Source organism: Coffea arabica, chromosome 8e, assembly GCF_036785885.1.
Source record: "Coffea arabica cultivar ET-39 chromosome 8e, Coffea Arabica ET-39 HiFi, whole genome shotgun sequence".
Lineage (NCBI taxonomy): Eukaryota > Viridiplantae > Streptophyta > Magnoliopsida > Gentianales > Rubiaceae > Coffea > Coffea arabica.
Window position 1 is genome coordinate 42,353,807 of NC_092324.1, and position 20,752 is coordinate 42,374,558.

The 20,752-nt window shown below is 35.9% G+C and overlaps 2 protein-coding genes across 2 annotated transcripts; one reads left to right on the forward strand and one right to left on the reverse strand.

Moving 5' to 3' along the window:
- The first annotated feature begins 5,891 nt into the window (after nucleotides 1-5,891).
- On the forward strand, nucleotides 5,892-8,140 carry LOC113702680 (cytochrome P450 76T24-like). Its single transcript, XM_027223799.2, has 2 exons — nucleotides 5,892-6,918; nucleotides 7,354-8,140. The coding sequence occupies exons 1-2, from the start codon at nucleotides 6,028-6,030 to the stop codon at nucleotides 7,957-7,959; spliced, it is 1,497 nt and encodes a 498-aa protein (XP_027079600.1). The 5' UTR covers nucleotides 5,892-6,027; the 3' UTR covers nucleotides 7,960-8,140.
- A 10,210-nt stretch (nucleotides 8,141-18,350) lies between these two features.
- Nucleotides 18,351-20,544, reverse strand: LOC113703564 (cytochrome P450 76T24-like). The gene is made up of 2 exons (XM_027224963.2): nucleotides 19,542-20,544; nucleotides 18,351-19,179 (listed from the first exon to the last, which is right to left on the reverse strand). Exons 1-2 carry the CDS (start codon nucleotides 20,436-20,438, stop codon nucleotides 18,574-18,576), a joined length of 1,503 nt encoding a protein of 500 aa, XP_027080764.1. The 5' UTR covers nucleotides 20,439-20,544; the 3' UTR covers nucleotides 18,351-18,573.
- Between the last annotated feature and the right edge of the window lie 208 nt (nucleotides 20,545-20,752).

The following is a 20,752-nucleotide window of genomic DNA, read 5'->3' on the forward strand; positions in this document are numbered from 1 at the left end:
CCATGCATGGAAAAATAAGAATATTACAGCCAAGTGGCTGTCTGACAGGTATGTAGAGAGGATAAGATCAAATAACAATCTGCCAACAAGAGAGTTAAGGCAAACAGTCCATGAAGACTACCAGGCAGAAGTATCTAAGCATGTTGCAGCTAAGGCCAAGACACTAGCTATAGAGAAGATCAAGGGGTCAGTTGAGTCACAATACAAGAAAATATGGCAATATTGTGAAGAAATTAAAAGGACTCATCCTGGCAGTACAATGGAGGTTATGTTCACTCCATTTAGAGAACCTGGATGTAATCCAAGGTTCATGAGGATGTACTGCTGCCTTGGCCCACTGAAGAAAGGCTTTAAAGATGGGTGCAGACCTATTTTGTGTTTGGATGGATGTCATATTAAAGGTAGATACCCAGGCCAGCTGTTGACAGCTATTGCAGTGGATCCCAACAATGGTTTTTGGCCAGTTGCATGGGCAGCTGTTGAAAAGGAGGCCACGGAGCAATGGAGATGGTTCCTAACCCTCTTGAGTGGCGACCTGGAAATACAGAACCAGGGACATTATACTTTCATGTCTGACCAGCAGAAGGTAAAAACTTAATGAGAGCTCTAAAACTTTTATTCTATGGTAAAAATAAGCCCCTTAACTTTGTATAGCAGAATTTAAGCCCCTTAACTTTTAGTGTAGGTAAAAACAAGCCCCTGAACTTTTAATATAGCATACTTGTTGCCCTCAAACTCACCACTTGGCTTGGATATCTAACTTATACCTGTTGTGATATTTTTTGTAGGGACTGGACAGAGCACTCGCAGAGGTTCTACCAAATTCTGAACACAGATACTGTGTTCAACACATGTATAGGAATTTCAAGAAGAAACATCCAGGATTAGATTTAAAGGATCGATTGTGGCATATAGCAAGCACCACAACAGTTGAACATTTCAACCAAGCCTTGGATGACCTTGAAGCCTATGACAAAGAAGCACATGCATGGGTGAAGAAGGGACCACACCCTCGACATTGGTGTAAGGCCTTTTTTTCCAAACATACACAGTGTGATATGTTGGTTAATAACCTGTGTGAATCATTTAATGCCCATATTTTAGAGGCTAGGTACCAGCCTATTATTTCTATGATGGAGGCTATTAGGGAATACCTGATGGAAAGGATCCAAAAGAGAATGGCAGCAATGGAAAAATACAAGTTAGATGGTGGACCACTCATTAGAGAAATTGTGGAAGAAAGGGTCAAACGTGCAGCACAATGGGAAATAACATGGAATTCTGGCTCAGGTTATCAAGCAAAAGGGCCACGGGGAGCCCAATTTGCTGTTGACCTTGACAAAAATGAGTGCACCTGCAATTTGTGGGCCTTGAGTGGCATTCCATGTTCCCATGCAATTGCTGCTCTACATAGAGCTAAAAAGGATCCCTACAAAATGTTGGCTAAATGCTATCATAGGGAGGTATTTTTTACCATCTATGATAATGTGTTGCAGCCTATTAATGGAGATATTCAGTGGCTACAGTCAGACATGCTGGAGTTGGACCCACCAGCAAGTGTCACTCAACCTGGTAAGCCAAAGAAAGTTAGAAAGAGAGATGTTACAGAAGGAAAAGATCATGGCAAAAGGTTGCGAAAGAGGGTTGTAATCCACTGTAGAAAGTGTGGAGGGATTGGACATAATGCTAAAACTTGCAAGAATCCTCCTAAGTCATCTACTGAACAGCAACCTTCTCAACAACCACCACCTACTGGACAACCATGTAATCAGCAGCAGCACGAAGCACCAACAAAAAGACAACGTGTGCGTTTGCACTTCATTATAACTTTCAGCCTGTTTGTGACCTTTTTTTGTGATCTGAAATGCTTTCTTTAATATGTAGGTAAGCAAGAATCAGGGACAAAGAAATCAGCAAAAAACTCAGCAGCAGCCAACACATCAACCTCAGTCCCAGCCTTCTCAACAGCAGCCAACATATCAACCTCAGTCCCAGCCTTCTCAGCAGCCACCAACACATCAACCTCAGTCCCAGCAATCCACCTCAAGACCACCAGTTCATAGGCACAAGAGAAGTACATCAAAAAGGCCACTGACAGAAGCAGACAAAGGTTTTATTAATCTCAACTATGCTTATTTGGGTAAAGATCCACCTTTCAATGTTGGAAACTGGCAAGGGAAGAGGTGAAGGAAGAGGAAGAGGCAGGGGAAGGGGAAGAGGAAAGGGTCCATCTAGAACAAGTTCTTGAAGTATTGCTGGACCTGCAAATATTTTTGTGTGATTTTGTTGACTGTAAATGAATGTAACTAGAATGTTGAAACTATAAATGATATTTTTTTGAATAGGCTTTTGTGGGGAATCAAAGCATGTGCCTGTGCTTGGTATCTAGCAATATGGACACAGGTCACTGCTTTTTGTGTATTTGTCTGTTTCCTATGAAAGTGATTGTTGACTGTGCTTTTTGTGTATTTGTCTGTTTCCTATGAAAGTGATTGTTGACTGTATTTACAGGCAAACATCATTGTAATTTCCTTTTGCTAATTATATTCTAATGTTATGCAGTTACTATCTTATATTTGTATGGTTTGGTATAGCAGTTTTTGTTGACTAGATAAATCAAATACATCTAACAAAGCCCATGACATGCGAATTGGGATAAATAATTCTCATCACATTACTTGCCGAAAATTACAGTTAGCATTGATTGGGTTCAACCACGCTTTTACACTAATCTGTGGGTACAACAAAGACTTGTTTAAGCTAAACAATACAATATACTTCTCCCTAACCATCTGCATCATACACTATAGATCCATTTGCTCCATCCATGGTCCTCAAAACTGGCAGTACCGATGGCAATATGTTACACTTACACACTGCCCTTCATGTATCATCTTCAATTTGCATAATCCCATTACATTTATTCCCAATTTGGAGCATCCCAAGAGAGACTCCACCTGCAATTTTTTTCTCTGTAAGCACCATTATTACAGCAACCAACCAACTTACCACAAAAACCCTTACAAGGAACTTATTCAACCATTTTTGCCACCGCAGCTGCTTCTCTGTTTCTCTCAATTTTGCCTTCAACTTGGCAGCTTTTGCCTCGGATCTCGCGGCTGCAGTTTCAAATTCGTCTTTTTGCTTTTCTGTTGCATTGATCCTCCTTAGAAGGCCTGGTATCAGCTCAATAGAACGACGGCACATCTCTTCGTCAATCCAATTCCAATACCCGCAGCCACCAACTTCTTTTGAGCACACGGCGTACCTTCTTCCTGGATTTCTATCAGTCCAAGAAGTAATCATCTTCGTGACTTTACCACAACGACAAGTAGGAAGCAGATGGCCGCGATATTTGCGCATTTTTTCCTTCCCTTCACAAAGCTTTTACCTTCTCCCCCCTTTTTTTTTCCTTTCAGACTTCTCTCTTGCTTCAATGTCGATGATTTTCCGGCCTGATTTGCCACTCCTTGTTGCTTCAATCTCGATGATACCCAAACCTGACAGTGCTGATTCTCTCTTGCTCTTCTCCCTCCGCAAAGATCCTTAAGGGAAGATGAAAATGGGTAAGGAAAATGTAGGAAAGATTTTCTCTTGCCACTCCATTGTTGCTTCCATTGTTGCTGTGAAGTTTCGACTAGCAGTTGGGTTGGGTTCGGTTCGAAAAAATGGAAAGGAGGGAGGAGTTGTGCCCTTTTTGTTTAGAATATGCGGACAAAAATGCCCTTTGAAGAAGCACACTTGCATTCGTGTGAATTGGTCCTCCGGTTGCAAAACCGGAGAAACTGGCTAAAAGGGCCACGGTTTCCTACTTTTACAGGTTCAAGGGCTTAAATTCATCAAAAAATAGATGAGGGGCTTAATTTTACCTGGACAAAGAGTTAAAGGGCCAATTAGATAATTTGCCCAAATATTTATCATCATCCTCAACTTGGATTTAAGGTTTGAGGATCTTTGTCAACTCGGCTCGGGTACAAGGCCAGGAATCAACGCAAGCCATTAAAATACAGTTAACTTCATTTCCATCATCATCTTCCCGAATTCATCATTCAAAGTTCAAACCTGAAAAGCCATTCACTGTCATGCGATAAGTCCAATTACATCCAACAGTTTAAAAATAAAAAATCAACCAACCTAATAGAAGATTACAAGCAACTTTAAATTGAAAAAAAAAGAACAGAAAAGGAAAGTACAACCAAACACTTAAAACCAATGCTAAAAAAGTTAATGGGCTAACGAATGGTCAATGGGCTAATGCTGGTAAAAGAACTGAGCTGTATATACATCATGATATGGAATACTGCTTGTTCAAATTATAGTATAGTGGTATGAGTTCAAGTCCATTACACAAACATGCTAAAGCTAAGAAAAGATAAAAGATGTAACGTTGATTGATTAAAAAATTTGAAGCTTATAATTAGAGTAAATTTTATATATACTGTTATAGTGTATATACTATTATGATTGGATGGATGATACATGAGTAAATTTTAAATTTTAAATTCAAAATTTGTACATGTGTCATATATCTAATGATGATAGTATGTATAAGATTAGTCGAATATTAAGACAAGCTCTGATATTAGTGGGTTAACAACTACTTGACTTTATCAGATTTTCTCTCCTTATCTGGTTCAATTGAAAAAAGAAAAGAAAAGAAGAAGGAATAAACATGTTGATAGCCGTCAAGACCAGAAGGTGAAAATTTCTCAGAGGAGAGATCAAGATTAAACTTTAAATTAAAAAAAAAAATCATCAAAACAAGGAGATAGAAAAATGAATCGAAATTAATTAGCATTAAGATGAAAAACGAACAGATTAAAATCTTAATAAGGAGAAAAAAATAAATGTTGAATGAACCAAGATCCCAATTTTGGCAAAAGAAAATAGTCTCCACCACCTTATCCACTTGCCGGTTCGAGATTAGATTGCAAATCGTGAACTTGTGGAGTTATGGAATCATAGATTGAACCCGAAGAATGGGAAAAAAAAAAATCTTTGAAGGTCCTGAAGCCAAAGGAAGAGAAAGGGACTAACGGAGAGAGAGAGGAGACTGACGGCTCCACTGTTGATCATTGGGGCTTTGTGGTTATGATCATGGTTCAAAGACTCGGCCGAGTCGTCACCGTCTCGGACTCTTCCGATACGATATCGGGACGATACGATTCCGAAATATTTGACTCACCGAAATGTCACCGTAAAGGGTTGAAACGGCCAAATCACACCGAATTACTCCGAATCATCCCGAGTCAACTTGAATTTTTATTATTTTTACTAATTTTTTAATTATTTTTATTTATCATATTTTTTATAATTCTTAGAATATTAAATATTTCAAAAATTTGCGTTTCGCTGAAACCGCGACTGATGTGAAACGGTCCGGACCGCGACCGCGACTTTGAGTCATGGTTATGATAGGTTTCGTTTGGTTTGTAGGAAACTCAAAAACCGTTGGTTAACGGTTTGTCCGATTTTTATCGGTTCAAAAGGTTTGATCGGTTATTAACGGCTTCATATTATCTAACGGATTTAGCATTCGATCGGATCAGAGTTAAGGTGGATTCACAGTTCAATCGATCGAATTGATCGGTTTGATCCGATTTTAAAAACACTCTCCATCCCCCATCTTCTCCACCTGGCTAGATTGTACCCAAGTCAAGTCTGCCAGTGGTCTTCGAAAGTGGTGGAGCCCAAAATTAGGAAAAAAAGGCCTCAATTTGTGCTGTCGGTTGCCTAATTTTTTTTTTTTTTTGTTGTCAAATGTCGGTTGCCTAATTGGACTGCAGGTTTCTTCACATATTGCACCGGCCTTCCATCCTCATCCGATCTTTATATTCAAAATATCTCTAAAATAATAAAGCCAGCGCAAATGGATACTCAAAATCTCTTTATCCAATCACCACTTGGGCAGTTACCCCAGTTTACAGTCATATAAACATGCTGCCCTGCTGATGGAGGTATCCAGAGAGAGTAAAATATTAGAAGTCGAGAAGGTAAAACATTAGGGGGAAGGAAGGAAGAAGGTTTATGGATACTATAGTGTCTTCCCTTGTAATCTCTTTTGTCATCTGGGTATGCATCTATGTGCTCATTTCAAATACAAGGTCCCGGAAATCAGCAGCCAGACTCCCTCCGGGACCTTATTCATTTCCAATCATCGGTAATCTCCATCAGCTTGGTAAAAAGCCCCATCAATCATTTGCCAAATTATCCCGAACTTATGGACCTCTGATGTCTCTTAAGCTAGGGAGCAAAACAACCATACTTGTATCATCTGCAACTGTTGCAAGAGAAGTGCTACAAAAGTATGACCGGATGTTTTCAAGCCGAGCAATCCCCACTGCAGCTCAAGCACTCGATCACCACAAGTTCTCTTTGGTCTGGCTGCCACCTTCCAGCCAATGGCGGAACATGCGCAAGATGTGCAAAGAGAATATCTTTGCAACACAAAGACTCGATACCAGCCAAGGCCTTCGTCAAGAAAAGCTTCAAGAATTACGCGATTATTTGCATAGGTCCAGCGTTAGCAGGAAAGCTGTGAATGTTGGTGATGCAGCCTTCACAACCTCTCTGAACTTAATATCCAGGACTCTATTTTCTAAAGATTTTGCCAACTATGACTCTGACTCGTCTCAAAAACTCAAAGAGATTGTGTGGGGGGTGATGAAAACTGCTGGCGCTCCTAATCTCTCAGATTACTTTCCAGTTCTACAGATGATTGATCCCCAGGGAATCATGAGGGACAGCAAGTTCTATTTCCAGAAGTTGTTTGATATTTCTGATGATATCATTAATGAACGGCTACAAGTCAGAGGTACATCAGAGGCTAAGAAGAATGATCTGTTGGAAGCACTGCTGGATCATAGCATAAAGAATGAGTTTGAGTTCGGCCGCAATGATCTCAAACATTTGCTTTTGGTAAGTGTTAACCTGATCACCTTTATAAGCTAGTTGGTTATAAATTTACATGGCTAAAAACTTTGTCATTGTATAATTAATTTCTTGTCCTTCCGTTGACCCTGGGGCTGATTCTGTGCATTAATATTATAGTCGATGGGAAGTTTTGCTCGACTGATTCTCTTAAGAAATTAAATGGCAACCTGACATTGATAGTCATGAAAATTTACCATTTGGTAAAATGCTGAAAATTAATGATATCCTCTAGCTGTAGAGTGACTGCTAATACATGGCTTGTAGGGTACTTAACTTGTAAAGTGCAGGGCAGAAATATAGGTTGGAATAGAATTGAATCTTTAGTGGAAATCTTCAACTTTGCACGATAATCTCACATCATATGGGCAGGAATTAGGAAATCTGTTGGCTTGACATCAGTCTTACTATGGTTTCTACCAGGATCTATTTGTGGGAGGAACAGAAACTACTTCAGTCACTGTGGAGTGGGCAATGGCAGAGTTATTACGCAACCCTGATAAAATTGCTAAAGCTAGAGCCGAGCTCAAGGAAGTCATTGGACAGAAGGAAGTAGTCCAAGAATCAGATATCTCGAGGCTCCCTTACTTGCAAGCGGTAATCAAAGAAACTTTTCGGCTACACCCCGCAGGACCATTACTTGCTCCTCACAAAGCTAATGATGATGTAGAAATCAATGGTTACATAGTGCCAAAGAACACACAAGTACTTGTCAACGTGTGGGCTTCGGGTAGAGATCCAGCAACATGGTCAGATCCTGAGATTTTTGAGCCAGAGCGATTTTTAGACAGTGAAATTGATGTGAGAGGCCAGCATTTCGAGCTCATCCCCTTTGGTGCAGGGAGGAGAATATGTCCTGGATTGCCTCTGGCTTATCGAATGGTGCATTTGATGCTAGCTGCTTTCATTCACAACATTGACTGGAAACTTGAAGAGGGAATGAAACCAGAAGATTTGGACATGGATGAAAAATTTGGGCTGTCAGTTCACAAGGCTTTGCCTCTGGAGGCTATTCCGGTTAAGCTATGAGTGCAATCCAATAATTTGTAGGCCTAATCATTTCAGATGATTAGAATTGAGATTGTTGTGCGTTTTGAATGTAAAATCTTTAACTAGAACACTGAAACGTTCGATCCCTTCACATGTGGCGTGTATATGACCAAGAAAACTACCTACGTGGTCAAATTTTAATGCCAAGGGATATTGGTCACGTTTGTTTTCAGTAGAAAAAAGAATGCCTCTCAACGCACCTGCAATATTTCAAAAAAGGCCAAGTCAAGTTGGAAGAACTATAATATGCTCTAGATGGCTGTTGACATCAAAGACTTTTAAATACCTTGGGAGCCATCAAAGACTTTTTAAATAATACAACAAAAACTCTTTAAACAACCAACGAATTGTAAAGTTGAAATAATACAACAAAATGGTACATCACCCCAAAATGTCAAAAACAAAATAAGAAAAGCAGAGACACGGGATACAGACTCCAAAAAGTCAATATGGTAGCCTGATTAATATATCCAGCTAAATCCAGTTGAGGTAGCCTGATTAGTATTTCTAGCTAAATCCAGCTTTCCAACAATCACAGCTCAAGCAGAAATATTTAAGTACTCAAGGTAATTTGCGCTGATAAAGAGGCGGAGCACCAAGAGCTTCCCGTTCTCCTCTCTCCACTTTACCTATTCAATAGGGATCATTTCAGAAACCTCCCCTAAAGTTTCTGATAGTCTCACTACCCTCCTATGAGGTTTCTAAAATATCAGAAACCTCTTCTATTATGTCATTGGGGTCCAATTGTTACATCAAACATGGAGAAATGACTTAATTACCCACACAACTTAAGAGATATTTCGCAATTATGTTCACATGATTAGTTAAATTGTTATTAACTAGTTATCTATTTGGCAAACAAGTTTTTTACTAAGTTTTTCTTCTATAAGTTTTTTAACAAGTTTAGTTACAGTAATCTCAAAAAATTTTCAAAAATTTTTAAAATGCACGATTAACAATACCCAAAAACACACAAAAAAAAAATCCCTTCTTTCTATTCTTCTTCTTTCTCCTCCTATCTCAACCCATCACTACCAGAGCCACCGGCTAGCATCAGCCGACAACTCTGCTGGCGCTGGCATCGGCTGCCGGCCACCATTTTTTCTTTTTTTTTTTTTCTTTCTCTCCTCCCTCCCCCTCTTCTCTTTCTTCTTTCCTCCCTTCCTCTACTCCCCCCTCCCCTCTCCACACCACCTCCTCCCCCCTATGATCGATGACAATTTATAAGTTTTTTGTTAAAAATTTTTAATATGCCATTACAAAAGGGGGGGGCCTTTCTGTGATTGATAATTGATGTGCTTGAATAGAAGCAGTGATTCAAACTTTGGTGGTTTTTGTGGAATAAAAGAAATAGAGTTTCTGTAGGCATATCTAAGGATTTAGGAGACTTGAAGAGGAAATTTGCTCTCAAATTTTTCTCAAAAATTATTATGTTCTACATGATCTGCTCCATTTGATGATTTGTATTCAATTATAGTGTTTTTTTTTTATTCTAATAGTTACTTTTATTGTCATGGAAAATAGGTGTTGGTGTTGTATGAAATATAAGTAAAGATTTTGGTTGTATGCTACTACCTTTTAATGATGAAAATATTTTTGTTGTTTGTGATTAATCAACAAATGTTCTTTTTTAAATTGAAATGTTGGCTGTGACAGGGTTTACATGCTTTTGTTTCTCTTGTAGTAGAGTATGCAACTAATGTGTTATAATAGATGTAATAGTATGATATTACATGTACAATATGTAGATGAGACTTTGAGTTGCTAAACTTGTTGTAGAGTTAGGAAACTGATTTGATCTTTTGTTTATGCTCTATGAATGAGGTAATAGTTATACGATCTTGAAATTGAAGCCTTGCTTTTGTAAGCAATTTCACTTCCACTGTCTCACATTTGGTAAAGTTAAATGGATATATATTGTACATAATAAATTAACTACCTAATGCAAAACTTAAGGGTAGTTATGGAATCAAATTGCTTTCTCTCTCCTAATACCAATTATATATATATATTTTTTGTATTTGAATTGGGCTAATTTGTTACTAACTAATTAGTTTTAGGGGTGGGTTTTGATACTTTGGAAACCTCAAGGGAGAATAGTGAGACTTTTAGAAACCTTAGGGAAGGTTTCTGGAATTACCCCTATTCAATAAGCAAGGCTATGTTTTGAAACTCAGACCATTGAGTGACTTGGCTGAGCTTAGGAGTCACAGGCTAATGGGCAATGGTTCGATCGGATTGGATTGGTATTAAAAAATTGGATGGCATCATAAATTTACGTTACCCTCTAGACAAAAAGTGTGAGTGTGAGAGAGAAATTAGACATGGAAATAGTTACTAAAAACATATAAAATCAGAAAATCATTCAAAAAAAACCTTCGAGTCTATTTTGCTAGGCTATTAGTCTTCTAATTTTCCACGTAAAACAATCAGCTTCGATAGGCTTAAATTACCTACTCTTCAAGTTTATTGAATAGATCTCAGCGATGAAAGTAGGAAGAGGCGAAGCTTTAGTCCCTCTCACCCTTTGTTTCTGGTTTTTTTTTTTTGGTGGTGGGAGGGGTCAATTGGTGGCGGAAGTCTAGTTACACAAGAATATTATACCCATCAAAGAAGCCTTTCTATTTTCTCATTTTTCTTGAAAGGCAATAAAGTTCAATGGCCACTAAAATACTTTTGACCACTCAAGTATTTTTTTTTATTTCAATGTGGTCACCAAACTCTTAAATTGATATATTAGGGCTCATTCCGTCAAATGTTAATATTAATGCTAACTGAATGATCTCTACGTGCGTTTGACATATGTTAAAAGACAAGGGCAATTTTGTCCAATCATAAAGCAACAAATTTATTGGCCACTAATCTATTCAAATTGTACATTTTCTGCCACTAGAAGATTTTTTTTTTTTTTTTTGTTTCAAATTGATATCCGACTTAGCAAAGTGATATACTAGTTGTAATTCCATTGATTTTTCTCTTAAGATCTTTGTTTTTCACCTGATTCTAGATTTGGATCTTAGGTCAATTTTTTTTACCTTTTTTTTCCACCTAGAGTTTTAGAATTTTCAATAGTACAAAAAATAAAATTTAGAATTTGTAAGAGTTGTTTTAATAGATTCTGATTTATAAGTTTTGATAAAATATCTAAATTTTGTAATGAAGTTTTTGTGAATTAATTTCAGATGAACCCTAAAACTAAATGAAAATAGTAGATATAATAATAAAATTTGAATGAAAAACTGTTAATGTACTATTTTGGTTAGTTGAGTGGCTGACTTGGAACAAAGTGTATTGTCTGTATAGTTCAGTCGCTATTTTTATCTGGACGAATTTACCCATGGTTTTGGCACATGCCATACACATGCAATTCATTCTATTAGGGTTAACATCAAATTTGGAAGCAATGACCACTAATACAGTGATTAGTTTGAATCAAAAAAATAATTGAGTGATTAAAAGCATATGAGCAAAGATAACTTAGTAACCATTGAAGTTTTTTGCCTTTTCTGATAATGTTTGGAGTTTCTTTGAACAAACATTGATAGATGATCTCGACAGAAATGCTTTAGTGGATTCCTCGGGTTGTGGGCTTCCTACTTGGTATTTTTGCACTTAGGTATTTTGGCTGGCCTGTGTTTGGAAGTGTATCCAATCTGGAACCTGTCCCAAATGCCTGTTGAGCTGGACTCATGCGATGAACCTTGCGACCTTCAGCTTGAGCTCAGCATCCTTCTTTTTCTTCTCCTTTAACTTTCTTGATGCCTGAAGTATCCTTCGATGATCACTAAAAAGGGACTTAATCCCTCTTTGAATTGTAGGTCGGGGATTTGAACTTCACCTGCAATGAAAAGAATTTAAAAGAGGTGCCAGATCACCTTTTTAATCTAATCATATTTGTATACCTGTTAGTCTCTTTCACAGTCTCTTTAGACTCCCCTCGCTGTAGAATAGAATAGATTAGATTATACAAATTTTATCGTTATCGGTAAAAAAAGTACCCCTCATTTCTTCTACTTATGTTTTTGTTTTTATATATCCTTCCACCATCCCTCCATTTTTCTTCTTTGCTACTGCAACATTTTACATACATATACCATATATATACGCACCATTTCGTCAAAGGATCGTTTTCTCTCTCTGTTTTTTTTTTTTTATTGCTCTCCGGATTATATATCTAATCTATACAGTTGGCGGGAGGAAAAAATATACTAAGAAAGAGAGGTGGCAGTTACACAAAAAGCGGAAGCTGTCAAACTGGCTCTGATGAAAGCCGCCAATCAAGGCTGGAGAAACATAGAAGTTGAGCTGTAAAACAGCATACTTAAGGAATACATTGTGGACTCAAGACACAGCAGCCGGCGGTTGGCAACGCTTTTAGAGGATATTTAGTCCTTTTGTAATTTGTTTCATCTGTGCACCTTTTCTTTAACTAATATAAGGAAATTAGATAGCATTAAGTTGAGTTTGCATGCTCTTAACTGCTGATTTGATCAAGAATGGGTAAATCCCAATCTTAGATGCTAATGCATCAAAACTCATTATGGGACAGTTGTCTCTTTTGTTTGAACTCTTGTCCAATTACTGTAAAGTTTTAAGGATGATATATAAATCTAATGTTTCGATAAAAAAAAAAAAAAATTACACAAAAAGTGAAGTGGTACGTATAATCTAGGTGTCAAAAGCCACGTTCGGATGAAGAGCCCAATGCTGACAGGAGACACCTTACCTGAGATCTTGAGGTCGCAGCCGCAAATATGCAACAATTTATGCATACCTACCCAATTTAACTTAATATGAAGTTTGATTAATGAATGCCCCAGGGTGCGGCATGATTTAGGTGTTAATTTGTTATAAAAGTGAAGTTAATTTGAAAAATTATCGAAATGTAGTAGTGCTTATGCATTTATGGCGTAAGTTATATGTAAATTTGGGTGCATTAACCATTCGGGCACCTATCATAAAAATTCATTAACAAAAACCGAGGGTCTGTTTTGAATTAACTTGTTTTTAATAACATATATGTTTAAGTAGTAAAACTAGAGTAACACAAAAAAAAGGTCAAAAGACATTAAAAACAAAAAATCATAGCACCATTCCACTACATTATCACGCTTCTTCCTCAAACATCAACTTAAATATACTCTCCTGTTCTTTAATCCATTAGATGTGAGAAATATGATGAGCAGTTTTCATGCCCATATGTTATCTTTATCATTATCATTACTATATAAAAAGTACCATGAGTTTTGTTAGGTTGGAGTGTAAGTGTAAATATTCTTGTGATCTTAATTTTTATTATTCCAATTATACTCTCATTAATTGATAATTGAAGTTTCATATCATGCTCTTTTTAATTTATTATGATGATTGAAATTTATTATATTATATCTATTGATTTAGAAGATAATAATTGTCGATGAAAAGATAAAATGTTGAGCATTAGAGACCAAGCAAGATTTGGTCATAATTTTCCATTTGTCCAAAATGCCTTTCTCTCTAATAATTAGATTTATTATATTTTAATAATAACAGTAATTGTAGCAACTAAGAAAAAAACTGTAACCTTAATTATATTTGAATCATGAAGACAAAAAACAAAATATAACACTCCAAACTAATGTGTATCTTTGCATTCTATTTTCAATTTTTTTATTTTCATTAAAAATTCTTGATGAATCATAGCCTAATTAAATTTTCAAATCTTCAAAAAATATTACTATTAAGACCAAAACAAGGTTCTCTTAGGACAATAGAATCTTTGTCATTGTGTTTTATACTAGACTCTGTCATTGTTTTTTATACTAGATTCTACCCAAAAAATAAAAAATAAAAGAAAATAAATGAAGAAAGAAAAACTCAATTATCTCTACCAATAAAATTTCAGTTCTCAAAAAATGAACAGTTAGACGGGAAAATTTTATATATGGTAAATAATCTATACTCCATTATTAACAAAAATAACACACAAAATAATATAAAGAGTTCAACTTCAAAGAATATACATCTCTTTATTTTCTTTTCAAAAAAAGGTACACATAACTTTATATTAAGGAATTTCATCAACATATTGACAAATTCAACTTACATAACATAAAAAATAATAATGGTAGATAGAGCATGCAACCGATAATTATGCGAATAATTATTTTTGATTTGATTTTATTTCATTTTTTCACCCTCCTACCCCTCCTCATAACTTTTTCATTCCCAACCATTAGGTACAGAATTTGAATCTTGAACCGGAGAGAACTCTAAAACTCCTACCCTGACCACTAAGAAAACCCCAGTGGTTACCAAATAATTAACTTTTACTTAGCATGCAAATTTAGATCCCAATTCTAAAAGAAAAATAAAATTTTTTATATATCTAATTAAAAATCAAATAAAATTAACGGTATTATCATAATTTATTTGTCATGAAAAAAACAAAAGAAGTAATTAGAAATATCAATATTATATTATACATATAAGTCAATATATTGATACTTTTGGCAAATCATTTCATATTTGGTCAAATCCTTTTTTAAATGTTAATTTTTCATCTTCTTTAATTAATTGTCCTTAAAATCATTATTTTAAATTCAAAGAGACCAAATGTATCCTCATTTTTTAAAAATTCCTTGGAGATTTTATATGAATTTGTAGATATAACATTTTGTGAACTTTTTTTTTTGCTTTTAAAATAGTGGTTTTAAGGATGATTAATTAAAGAAGATAAAGAAATTAAATAAAAATAGAAAACATGAAAATATTAAATTTGTTAAAATAATTTCTACAAATAGATTTTAATGTATAAGAAAAATTATATTTTATGATATTATAATCATTTGCATGCATATAAGAAGAGAAATAAATACATATTTTATAATATTAATATGAGGTTATAATCCATATTTTATGATATTAATTTGGCTGTTTTAGGTATGGCCTGCGGCGTTGATAGAAATAAATACTGCCTTTTTCTTACTGACAAGAAAACAAAAATGTTATCATTCAAAAGAGAAAACGAAAAGAAAAAGAGGCAGGAGAAGGAACCAAATTAAGAAGTTTGAAATTTATGGCACCCAATAAGCAAGAAAACAACCAACTGCTCCTAGAGGAGCTGATGACCAAGAGAGTCATAAGGCTTTACGTGGGTGTAGATTAAGGGATCGAATCCCTTGATTTGCATTCTAAAAATCTAGAATTTCTTGGAAAGTTGGACCCGTGGTGGTTTGGTTCAGTCCCCCGGAGTTTCCTCTTAGGCTTGGACTCCTTTGGATCATATTCCTCCTCCAATTATAGAGTAGGAGTAGGTATAAATCTAGACCCGTGGTGGTTTGGTTTGATTTAGTTTGGTTCAATTCCCGGAAGTTCCCCTTTTGGGCCTTGGTCCCTTTGGATCACACCCCTCCTCATCCCATAGAGCAGGAATATATTAGATTAGAATCTACCGTATTCGGCAAAAAAAATAAGCAAGAAAACGTCTACTTGTATGCATGTGCTTGCAACCACGACTATCCTTTTATTAGTTCATGCTTGTGTTATTTTTATCTTTTTACTCTTTTGCAGTAGCATATGATTAAATTTTGACCATTAGAAATGATATGTTGTTTACGCATTCCCAGCCTAGACGGCTCTACATGAGGCACCTTGCAAATTGTTGACTTTGATCATGTTTTTAACAAAGTGCTTTTGTCGATCAATGGAATGGAAATTGTTGCATTCCTTTTTGCTTAGAGGATGATCTAGCAGTTTTTGCTTAGACACGTACATGCATCTCCAGTAGTTTAGAAATCATTAGCCTTTGAACGAGCAGGTATGGATTTTGTCATTCTTCGCAGCTGTTGATATATTTAAAAATGAATATATGGGTAGAAAAAGATGGAAGATAGAGATTCGTCTCACATGCTTGCCAGAAATTTAGTGTTGCGACAAATTTCTAATGTGTAAAACTTAAGCAAGACCATAAAAAAAAATGAAGAAAGATATATGGTGGAGACTGAAGAGTCCTTTTATTCTTCTCTCGTGGTCTTTACGCTTTACTCTTGAACTGACTATTTACTTCTTCATAATTTAACCTGGAAGATTGTGGAAAGCATTTGCTGGAAATCTCAAATCTTGATATTAGTAAGATTTAAATCAAGAGAAAAAACATATGGAACTTTCGAATTCCTGGACTTCAAGAATTGATGTGTATTAGTGTATGACCCTTTTAATTGTGAAACTAGAAACTAATAAGAATACCTTGGTAACTCATGCATAGACAACTTTTCAATTGGAAAATAGGAATGTTATAGACATTGTAATTTTAAATTTACTGAGTACTTCTAGTCACAGTTTTCTCAAGTTTATCGTTATTCTGTCTTCTTATCACTATATTTTAGATATCTGTAATCCCTAATTTTTAAACAGTTATATGAATCTTTAAAATCCCAAACAATGCACAGTAACAATTGAAAAAGTTTCTTGTAAGATTGTAATTAATTGTAACGTCTGTGAATACTACTAGAATCATTTTTTCAATTATTGGTCTCCATCCTGATTTTCTCCACCTATGTTTCTGGCAATCCTTTGATCAGACATGCTATTCCAATTTGATAGATTACGCGCCAGTGAGGTCTGCCAGCGGTCTTCGAAGGTAGCGGAAATTTACTAAGCTATGGAACCCAAAATTAAATTAGAAAAAAGGCGTCAATTTGTGCTGTTGGTTACCTATGTCAACTTACTGTTAATAAGACGCTTCACCAGTAACTAATAGGTTATGAGTTCAAGTCATCAAGAGAATAAGTGAAAAACTACCGTTGATCCTTTTAAAAAGAAAAATGTCAACCTATTGGACTGCAGGTTTCTCCACAAATTGCACCGGTCTTCCATACTCATTCTATCTTTATACTCAAAATATTACTGATAACATCAGCACCTACTCAATACCCCAATTTACATCTATATATTAATAGTGTATATAAAATTAACTCTTTTCAAATATCAATTTTAATAGGTCAAAAGTGTAATATTTTCGAATTAAGCACTTCTTTACCTGACACTCTTGTAGTTTAAAAAACTACATATAAGACCCTACACTATACATAAACTGTGAGTGTAAACTTTTTTTTTCCTTTTTACACAAACAAATTTACATGAATGTCATGTCATCACTGTTTAAATTCAAAATTCACCTTTTGTTCATATGTCATATATCTATACCTGTTACTATAAAAAATCTTTATATTAACGGTGTATAAAATATTAATTCATAAATTAGAAGTATCAAAGTGACGAAAATCATTCTTCATAACAAAACTACATAAAATATGAAGATTACTTCTATTCAAAAACTGAAATGACCATAGTGGATAAGACACATAAATATAGAGTGAATTACTCTTTAGTGCCTTGTTGTTTAATATCTTTAATGTAATGCATAGACCCTAATGTGGTTAACAAATAAGTTTTGTCTTTATATTAGAGTACCATAGGCACATCAAGTCCTTGAGTTCAATATGGAAACGCTTACCACCTTCACATAGAATGCCTATACAAGTTGGTTTAGTTGACAACAACGAACTACTTTCTTACAAGAGATCATATGTTCGAATTTCACTGTCGATATAAGGGCAACGTTGATAGGCAATCTGTAAGAATCCCTGAAAACGACTTGAGATTCCGGAGGCATGTGTAGGAATAACAATAAAGAGAACACTATGAAATTGCTGCAAAACTAACTAGAAAAAGGCTTAAAATTGTGATTACAAATCACTTTCCATAAGATTTTATTCGTTCATTATAATATGCAAAAGACCAAGGACGAATATCCTTAGGATAAAATGAAGTTTTGTTGCAAAAACTCTGCACTAAGTTGTTACAACCGCCAAAGAACAAAGAAGAGAAGAGCAGAAAATTTTCGAGATTTATAGACCTTAATTCTGTAGCAAAAAGACCTCAAACTGATCCATGTATAGAATTTCATATCCCTTAGACGGTTATTGAATGTTAGAAATTTGTTTGGAGATGCATCCCTTCAAATAGTGATTGAATCATTTGAAACTCAAAAGATTGCAAGCACAATTGACGGAAGCCGAATCCATCCAAACTTTATGAAAAAAAAAAAAGCATGACAGCAAGGGTAGTCAGATCTCTCTCCCTCTCTCCCTCTCTCCCACTCATGTAAAGAAATCAGAATCCACTGCGTTTTACTGAGACACAAACAAATACTAAATGTTTACCATTGCTGCTGACACTAAGCTTTAAAATTTGTTTGGTATTGGTAGCAAAATTTTGTTCCTGTACTCATTCAATTAAGTATTCAAGAAGGTTCCCCGATTATTGGTATTGTTTTTTGGGAAAGCTTGTAAAAAGAAACTGGGAGGAGTAAAAAGAAATCATAAGCAGGGTCTAAATTTTACAAAATTTATAAATGAAGTATAATTACTATTTATAAATTATACAAATATTTTTATTGTAGATAAAATTATAAATTTATCCTAATGTGCACAGACTAGCACTTGTTTACGAACATAATTCTTTTATAGACTCTCAATATCCATTAAAATCACAAGTAATGCTTTCTCTAATCATCTGAAATGATTAGGCCTACAAATTATTGGATCGCACTCACAGCTTAACTGGAATAGCCTCCAGAGGCAAAGCCTTTGGAACTGACAACCCAAATTTTTCATCCATGTCCAAATCTTCTGGTTTCATTCCCTCTTCAAGTTTCCAGTCAATGTTGTGAATGAAAGCAGCTAGCATCAGGTGTACCATCCGATAAGCCAGAGGCAATCCTGGACATATTCTCCTCCCTGCACCAAAGGGAATGAGCTCGAAATGCTGGCCTCTTGCATCAATGTCCCTGTCTAAAAATCGCTCTGGTTCAAAAATCTCAGGATCTGACCATGTTGTCGGATCTCTACCCGAAGCCCACGCATTGATAAGTACTTGTGTGTTCTTTGGCACTATGTAACCATTGATTTCTACATCCTCGTTTGCTTTGTGAGGAACAAGTAATGGTGCTGCAGGGTGTAGCCGAAAGGTTTCTTTGATTACTGCTTGCAAGTAAGGGAGCCTCGAGATATCTGATTCTTGGACTACTTCCTCCTGTCCAATGATTTCCTTGAGCTCCGCTCTAGCTTTAGCAAACTTATCAGGGCTGCGTAGTAACTCTGCCATTGCCCATTCCACAGTGGTTGAAGTAGTGTCTGCTCCTGCCACAAATAGATCCTAATACAAACCATAGTTAGAATGATGTCAAGCCAACAGATTTCCAGAACTTTTACCCATATGGTGTGAGATTTAGTTAAATTCATCGTGCAAAGTGCAAGATATCTGGCCTGGACTTTACCAATCTAAGTATCTTACAAGCCATGTATTAGCAGTCATTCTACAGCTAAATTGGAAATTTTTTTATGACTATCAACGCATGCATGTGAGCTTGCCATTTGTTTTCTTAGGACCTTCAGCGGAGAAAAAACTTCCATTCCACTGAAAAGCTAATGCACAGAATCAGCCCTAGGGCCAAGGTTAATGAAATTACAAGAAATCTCAAGTACATATAGACAAAAGTTTTGGACTTTAACACTTACCAAAAGCAAATGTTTGAGATCATTGCGGCCGAACTCAAACTCATTCTTTATGCTATGATCCAAGAGTGCTTCCAACAGATCATTCTTCTTAGTCTCTGATGTACCTCTGACTTGTAGCCGTTCATTAATGATATCATCAAAAATATCAAACAACTTTTGGACATAGAACTTGGCGTCCCTCATGATGCCCTGGGGATCAATCAGCCGTAGAACTGGAAAGTAATCTGAGAGATTAAAAGAGCCAACATTTTTCATCACCCCCCACACAATCTCTTGGAGTTCTTGAGACGAATCAGAATCATAGTCGGCAAAATCTTTAGAAAATAGAGTCCTGGATATTAAGTTCAGAGAGGTTGTGAAGGCTGCACCACCAACATTCACAGCTTTCCTGCTAACGCTGGACCTATGCAAATAATCGCGTAATTCTTGAAGCTTTTCTTGACGAAGGCCTTGGCTGGTATCGAGTATTTGTGTTGCAAAGATATTCTCTTTGCACATCTTGCGAAGGTTCCGCCATTGGCTGGAAACAGGCAGCCAGACCATAGACACCTTGTGGTGATCAAGTGTATGAGCTGCACCCGTGACTGATCGGCCCGAAAACATCTGGTCATATTTTTGTAGCACTTCTCTTGCAACATTTGCAGATGATACGACTACGGTTGCTTTGCTTCCTAGCTTAAGAGACATCAAAGGTCCATAAGTTTTAGACAGTTTTGCATATGATTGATGAGGATTTTGGCCAACCTGATGGAGATTACCGATGATTGGAAACGAATAGGGCCCCGGAGGAAGTCTGGTGGCTGATTTCCGGGACCTTAAATTTGATGTCAGCAGATAGATGCATGCCCAGATGACAAAATAGAGTACAAGGTAAGACACTATAGTATCCATTAGCATTTCTTTCTCTTTTTCCCCCTCTTCCTATTTGTTGGAGTAATTAAATCAAATTTCTTTAACACTACAATAATTTGCACTCTCTTGAGCTCTATGTTTTTGCTCTTTCACGTCACACATTTATATAGATGTAAACCATGAAAGCCACGTAAGAGATGATGTTAGAAGCTCATGTACGTAGAATTAATTTATAGTTTCGTTAATATTTGATTGAGTTCGAATCTTATTTATAAAATATATTAATGGAGTCTGAACGTCAAATATTCGACCATACAATAAACAAATCAAGTACAAACGCAAGATTAAACTCATTTAAT

Excerpts from the sequence above, each read along its gene's own strand:
- LOC113703564 (XM_027224963.2), bottom strand. The coding sequence starts at position 20,438 with ATGCTAATGGATACTATAGTGTCTTACCTTGTACTCTATTTTGTCATC. Across the intron at positions 19,180-19,541 it reads ATCTCAAACATTTGCTTTTG|GATCTATTTGTGGCAGGAGC; the intron begins GTAAGTGTTAAA and ends GGTTTGTATTAG.
- LOC113702680 (XM_027223799.2), top strand. The coding sequence starts at position 6,028 with ATGGATACTATAGTGTCTTCCCTTGTAATCTCTTTTGTCATCTGGGTA. Across the intron at positions 6,919-7,353 it reads ATCTCAAACATTTGCTTTTG|GATCTATTTGTGGGAGGAAC; the intron begins GTAAGTGTTAAC and ends GGTTTCTACCAG.